This window comes from Myotis lucifugus, unplaced genomic scaffold, assembly GCF_000147115.1.
Source record: "Myotis lucifugus unplaced genomic scaffold, Myoluc2.0 scaffold_168, whole genome shotgun sequence".
Lineage (NCBI taxonomy): Eukaryota > Metazoa > Chordata > Mammalia > Chiroptera > Vespertilionidae > Myotis > Myotis lucifugus.
In genome coordinates, this window is record NW_005871216.1 from 217,063 (window position 1) to 224,905 (window position 7,843).

Below are 7,843 nucleotides of genomic sequence, written 5' to 3' on the forward strand. Positions count from 1 at the left end.
ATCGGGCTCTGTCTCCCCCTCCGCACAGCCTGGCTTTGTGAGAGCAAAGACAGTCTAATTACAGACTGACAGCCCAGAGTGTCTCGGGGGAGTACAAGTCCTGAATAAAAGTATTGAGAGAGACTTGAACAGTTGGAAATATGTATCCATATTTGCTTCCTAGTCCTGTTGTGCTAAAGGGATGCCTTAGATCTGGATTACAGAAGGACAAGGTTTCAGACTGGAGGAGGCAGTGGAGGATGCGCCAGCTGTCAGGGGTGGACACTGAGGTCCAGAGAAGTCCAGGGACTGTCTCAAGGTCGTGCAGTACAATCCTGTAGAGTTCGGCATGTGAATCTAGAGGTCTGACTCTGGAGCTTCTGAGTTCCCACCATGCCCTCTTGTCCCCAAGCATTTCCCCTGGTGTGTCAGGTGCATAGAGTTTCAGTCCCTGAGAGTCAGTCTCGAAGCTGGTTTCTCTGCCTCCAGCCTCAGCCTTCTCTGGTCCATCTTCCATGGTCCCCCAGACTGCAACGTACAAGTCTGACCAGGGGCTCTGCTGCTTCACCTTCAGTAGCCCCTCCACATCCTTTGAGATGGAATCGAAATCTTAGTCTTGGCAACAAAAAGCCCTTTGCTGTGGCCTTTGGCTGTCCTGCTGTCCTTCCCACCAGAGAGCTGGTTGATCCCCAAACTGGCCATGTCTCTTTGATTCTTCATGGTTTTGTTCACGCTGTTTTCTCTACCTGGAATGTCTTTTCTTCCTCTCTATGACTAAAGAAACTTCTATCTGCCCACTTGCCTCCTTCAAAGCCCAAATCCCAGATGCTCCCAGTGTGGGCCCCTGCAGATCCCCATGGCACTCCACCCAGGCATGGCACCATGATGGCAGGGGCTGTGTTCTCATCTCTGAGTGTTTGGTGCCCACTACAGCCCCTAACCCAACCCCTGATAGAATGAATATGATAACTAATTGGTTACAGCATGCAGCAACTTTGTGACATAATGATGAAAAAAATGGGTTTGGTCAGCCTCCCAGAGATTATATTTTGATTGATCAGTCTGTGGGATCACTGTGGGTTTGAGGACTGAAGGCCACAATATCTTTCAGAAGCCTCACTGATGCAGTAAATGCCTAGGGCCTGATAGCATAAAGATGCCCAAAATACACAGAGAAATGGCACACACGTAGGTCTACTGTGTCAGTCTCTCAGTGACCCTGACCCCCCTATTGACTCCTCAAATGGCACCATGAGCCCCAGTTGTGAACGAGCCTCCACCTGCTCAGCCCCAGAGGGTGTTTCTGGAACAGAGAGGGCAGGAGAGACTTAAAGCCAGATATAACAAAGAGAGATAGTGTCCATCATCATCAGGCCTGCAAATGCCTGTTAATTCATGTACATTCAACAAACATGTATGAGTCATTAGGCATGCATGTGTCTATGTGTATGTGAAATATATGTATGAAATTACCATCAAACCCATTATGCAGGAGGGGCAATTAAGGCAGAGTGGTGCAATCACTTGTCCAAAGTTGTACAGTTGGTTAATGGTGGTGCTGGTCTCTCAGTCCAGATTTGTTAGAGTAAAAGGTACCATCTTCCTACTGTGTTGCATAAAACACAAGTATGGAACACCTACTATGTGCCAGCACTTGGGACAAATGAAGTTCCCAGTGGAGTGGGGGAACAGCAGGGTCCAGGGCTCTCAGTAGGACACTGGTGGGGAATGGAGGAGAGAATGCTGTGGAGGAAGGAGGTTCCCATGGACACTGGTTAAAGCTGCCTGCACATGTGATCATACCAGCCTACCTACTTCTAGTGGGGTGTGTACTGTGTTTAGCATCTGTGCACATGCTCAGTGGGGCCCATGAAGTCAGTGGGCTGTGGTTTCATGGGCTGACTCTCACACACCTGGGGCATGGAGACTCTGGGCCAGCACAGCCATGCCTTCTGCGAGTTCACAGCCATCACAGGTGGGATAGAGCATGAACCACCAAGTCGGTGGCCTTGCCGAGGTACTGTGGGAACAGAGGAAGCAGTGCCTGCACCATGCTGCATGTAAAGGCATCACAGAGAAGACTATTGATCAATTGATGATGCCCGGAGAACTTGCTCAGGTGGAAAATGAACCCTGGTAATTATTGCAGCCAAATTCCAAGAGGTATTTCCCAAAGGACCACCAGATTTGCCCAGAGCCGCTCACAGTGCCCAATGCCTTCTTTGAGAGAAGGTCTTTAATTTCTATGCTAATGTAGAAATGAGCCAGATACTGACCTCCTTCATCTCACCTCTTCAATGCAAACACAGAGCTTCGATATGCAGTAGGCATGCAGTAGCTCATCCACATAAAGCCTTGGGTTGAGACCAATTCCTTAAACTAGCCCCACTGCATTTTCAGTGGAACACCCACCACGGATGTCTGTTGGTCATGGCTTGGGACTGAGGAAAGCACTCAGGAGAAAACAGTTGTCATAGACATGCAGTCTTGCAAAGCGTGGAGAGAGGAGGTAAGGAAGGCAAGGCAGCGGGCAGGGATGCTCACCTACTGTCTGCAGACTTGGTGCCAGGTGTTGTGTTGAATGTTTTGCAGGGTTTTCCAGTGAGGGAGCAGCACTAATACATACACACACACTCACACACACACACTCACAAAACTGCTCTGCCATCTGTGTGGACTACCAATCACTAAGCTACTGGGAGAAGCCCTGTTCACTTCTGGCCATCATGAGATTGGCCATGGCCAAACTGAAGTTGCTACATTGAGTTGCTCCCAAATTTTTCAACCCTTGAGGCGCTGGAATGTACTGTAACCTGGGCAGACTTTGTCACCTGGGCCCCACCGCTGAAACCTTTCTCTCAGCTTCTGCAGGTACCATCCTCCCTCCAGAGGCCTTGACATCAGCCCAGGTCACCTGGACATGGACCTCTCACATCCCACCCTCCTCCATCACTCTCTTTGCCAGGCCCCTTCTTTCTTCTGCTTCCCCCCTTCATTGTATTAAGTGAAAGCTCCCATGCTTATGAGAGATGAGTAGATATTAGGAAGGAGGAGCAGAAGGGGAAATTGAAATAAATAAGAACTGTCCAAAATTCCCAGTTAAGGATAGATTTCTCATTTAGTCATCAGCTCTTCTATTCTATCCTGATGGGTATTGTTTTATCCATTTTGCAGATAAAGAAACTGAAGCAAGGAGACAAGAATTGATTAGTGGTATTTTCCGATCTACAGTTGTGTTCTAACCAATTGCCTCCCTTTGCATTAGATTTACAGAGTTTTGATCTCCCATCTGCATTGGGCGAGTGGCAGGTCCAGCACAGGGGGAATGAGGTGTAGAATACTGAAAGCTTTTCAGAGAGCACAGACCTGGGTGTCCCAGCGGTGGCAGTCTGGGACAATGCAGGACACGCTCCACTTGGAGGCCATAACTCATGGGCTGATTTAGACAGTGGAAAGCGTTTCCCTGAGACAAGCAATGCATTTTCAAAATGAATTGGCATCTTGCTGTCTATTCTGTATGGCATTTTATAACTATCTATCTTTGATAACAGAATGCTACAATTAAGGTGAAATCCACATATGCAAACCTAAAAATGTTTTGGCATTTCCCATTCATCTTAGAACATTCTAGCCCAAAGCAGATGACTGCCCACCCCCATCCAAATACACACACACACACACACACACACATACACACGACACACGACACACAGCATGTACACTTAGTCATAGAGGCATGGATTAATCCCATTTGACTTAGCTTCTTCTCTTTTAATTCTATCCTGTGATTCTCTCTTTATTCACTTTATATTTTGCTTTCTTTGTTCCCTAGAAATGATATTGTTCTGAGTTAAGGCATAGCAGGCAGAAACTGGACTTGGAGAAGACCAAAGCCTTAGTCCTAATACACCACTTAGTAATGTAGTAGTTGTGTGATCAGACCAAAAATGATCTCATGTTTTGAAGTTGGACAGATATAAATCCATGAGTCTGAGACTCACCAGCTGTGTGATCGCAGGCAAATTACTTAACCACTCAGAAAGCCTTGCATGATTACTGTGAAGATTAGACTTAATTTTTTTTAAATCATGTAACGGGGAAGGTACAGGGCTGGTACTCTATACATCTTGCTTCCATTTTCCACGTTAGTCACTGTCTCTCTGACTCAAGATTCTCTTCATAATAATGATATTTATTTCACAAGGTTATTTTGAGGATTAGATAAGAAACTAAACCTGAAAGTATCATGAAATAGTAAACTATTTTTAATTGATTCATTTGCTGATTCACTCAATCAATACATATTTCTTATTAAAGATTCAGTACTAAGTGAGATGGGTGTTTATGAAGAAGAACCAGACACAGAATTTACCCTAAATAGACTTTCATTCTCAAGATATACCCTGCTTCCTTAGAAAAGCCCAATATGAGGCAAAAATGAGAAGTGCTCATCATGTGTTTATAAGGTTCAAGATAACAAAGAGACACCTCCCAGAAGGAGCCATCAGTCAAGGATCCATGACGGACCTGCTATTTGAGAAGATACCTGATGGAAGGGTAAGAGATGATGGGTAAAGGAATTTCTGGTGGGGGGTCCAGCAAGAGTAGTCACAGCAGTGAGAAAATGTGAGGAAGGTAAGGGAACCTGGAGTGTAAGTGAGGGATAATCAGAGGGTTGTGATCCATAAGGTTACACAGATGTGTTGGACCCATTTATGGAGGAATTGGGACTTCTAATTTTATAGACAATGGGGAGCCACTGAAGGTTTCTGGGCAGGAGCGGGATGTTGTCAGAGGCAGATTTCTTGAGTATGAATTCAGCAACAATTCAGGGAGGTTTGGAATAAGGAGAAACAGAGCCCACTAGGAGTCTCTTACAATAGTTTCAGAGAAAGTTGAGGCTCTGAAGTGGATCAAAGGCAGTGAGAATGAAGGAGAGAAGCTTGGAGGGAAGATATTACACAGGAAATGTAATAGAATTTAAGTGACCATGTTGAGGAGTGAAGGATGAGACAGGTGAGTAGAGGTTAAGGGGAGTCCTGGAGGCTGCTGAGGTCTTGGGTGAAGAGGAAGGCAGCAGGGAACTCTCGAGAAGGAGCTGCGTGAAGAAGGAAGGCAATAGAGCCTATGGGTAAGAAGAAGAAAATTAATTCACCAGAACTCCAAGGGCCAAGGGAAAGAAGACTGGACTGTTTGTGAGGCAGCGTTTCCCAACCTCAGCACTACTGGCATTTTGAGGCAGATAATTCTTTGTGGTGGGGGCTCCTCTGTGCATCATGGAAAGTTTAGCAGCATCCCTGTCTCTATCCACTAGATGCCAGTAGCAGAACCTTCAAAGTCGTGACAACCATAAATGTCTCTAGTCACTGCCAAATGTCCCCTGAGGGGCAGAATCACTCCAGTTGAGACCTCTGTTCTAGGGAGCAGTCTGCTCCACATGAGAAAAGCAATAGAACTGGTGGAGGAAAACCTGAGTTGGGGGTGTCTGAGGACATATCTCAGAAACTTGGATTGTGGATGAGATAGGGAGGGAGGGAAACGGCTGGGGAGTTGGTGGGAAAAGTGGGTTCCACCCCCACTACCATCCTGAGCTACCTTAAGAGTATCCAGATATAACACCCCTCATGCCACCACATCTGCAGTAAAATCATTATGAAATGCCCATCATGACTGGAAGAGTCAGAGAGTGTGTGTAGGTATGGCCTCATCCATGGACATGTGTAGCTATTCCTATAATTCTAGAGAATGCTTCTGGAGATATCAACTGAAGGCATCTTGTCCCCTCAAGATACCAATATGCTGGATCTTAACGGCATCCAATGTCTGGATAAAAAGTGGAATGTTCATTGAGTTACCTACATTTCTCAGGCTCCAGATGTCTGGCGATACATTGTAGAACCTCCATGCAACTGTTAGCATTGTCTGTTTTGCTGGCTGTTTATGGCTGAGCTGATATACCAGTATTAGCCTCATTTCTGTCTTACAAAACAAATTGACCTTACAAGTTCTGAGAGCCACTAAAAATGATCATGCATTCTGGAACTGTATCTTAATTTGACTGATGCCTCTTTCTGAAAATAAGATCCTTTTGCTAAGCTGGTATTGGTTAAATAAATATATTATAGGTATTATTTTTCAAAATAAAGGTCTGAAGGACAGTGGCCTTTGGTGTCTGGGTTTTTAGGGTGTTTGGCTAATCAATACCCTAGTAACTAATTAACCACATCTGAATGAGAATCAAGGGAGTTCTGTTAGTTTCAAACATTAAATCTTATGGGTCCTGGCCTGTAGACATCTTTTTACTCCAACTCCCTGAGTAGATCCCTTAATTCCTTCTAGGTGATATAGGCTGGTGGATTCTGGATGAGATGTTTGCTGTTGCTTTCTTCATCTTGTCTTTGATGACTTGTCTGCCTGGGATAACCATACAGGAGAAGGCACACCGGTGAGTCAGCCATATGTCTCTACAGAATTTGCACAGAGGGTTCACCTAGTGGGGAACTGAGACACTTTCATGTTTGTAGCAGGCTGTTTTAGGTTGGAATGTGACCTCTTTTCCTGCTATTCCTAGTGCAGTGAAGGACTAGAGGACATTGAAAAGAGTGTGTGTGTGTGCAAATCACAGTTGCAATACTGAAGAGCTGACTCATCTGAAATACATCACTTCATTTATTTGAGCTTCAGTTGTCCTACCTGTAAGATGAGAATAATAATGCCTCTTCTATATGAGTTAATGAACATGCAGTAAGATCCTGGATATACAATAGCCTTCGCTCAATAAACAATAGTTCTCTTGAGTAATGTTGGACAGTTAACATCTACTCATCTGTTTGTGAATCATAAGAATATCTGTCTCATAGTGTTTGGGGGAGAATAAAATTAAATAATGTATATAACATCATTTAGGGAAGCTGAGACACTGTAGAGATGCTGGGTCATTTAATAGAAACAAGCTTACCTTTTGCTGTGGGATAATGAATGGAAATTATATTTTCATATGTACATTGCTTTTTGCTCAGTCCATTTCCTTGAAATTTTTAACCTGGTCTCATATTTTTTGTAATATCTTCACATTAAGTATTTTGTGGTGCTTAAACAGCTCCTATGTCACCTTTGGGACAGTTTTGAAGCTGTCCCTATTCTCCCAAATATTAAAGATTGTAATTAGAGTTATTTTATTCAAATTTCTTGTTGGATGATTCAATTTTAAATCATTGCTCCTTTTAAATGCTAGAGCAAGATTTTCTTTAAGTAACAGTTCAGAAGGGAAGAAGATATTTTTATAAGCAGTTAATTTGCAACTTGTATTTAAAGCAAATACGATTTTGAACAAAATCAGAAAAATTCATCTCTAATAATTAGAAGATAAAGGCGAGGGAACTGTGGAAAAGGAAATCTCTGCTGAGATACTCTTAATTATAAAAGCTTATCATTGTAATCCTTTTTGAAAATGAACAAAGAACCCTGATGTTTGATGAACTTATCAAATAAGACAGACCAGTGAAGAGGCAAATTTGAAGTCAAGGCAAAAGAGAGCCAATTAAATACTTTGTAAAGTGCTGAAGTAGGAAAGCACAAGGTCTCTGAGTCTAATGCCAGTGGGTCTGACCCTGGCTTCAGAAACAGAAAACTACGTGGTGAATAACTATAGGTTCAAATTCTGGCACCAGCATTTTGCATTTGTGTGACCTCAGGCAAGTTACTTAACTTTTCTGAGTAAAATGTGGGAGGAAAGTAAGAGGAAGAATTACTAGTAAACACATGAAAAGGACATGGTATGATGCCTGGGTTCTTAGTGTGCATCCAGTGAGAGCTGTGGCCAGTGTGTTGTGTGAATGTATGGTCATTTTGGGGATTTACATTC

At 43.7% G+C, this 7,843-nt stretch overlaps 1 protein-coding gene across 1 annotated transcript in view; it reads left to right on the forward strand.

Moving 5' to 3' along the window:
* The first annotated feature begins 6,347 nt into the window (after positions 1–6,347).
* Positions 6,348–7,843, forward strand: part of C8A (complement C8 alpha chain) — a 59,059-nt gene continuing 57,563 nt past the window's right edge. The window contains exon 1 of the mRNA XM_006096100.3: positions 6,348–6,424. Coding sequence (XP_006096162.1) covers positions 6,348–6,424 — 77 coding nt within the window. The remainder of the gene's footprint in view (positions 6,425–7,843) is intronic.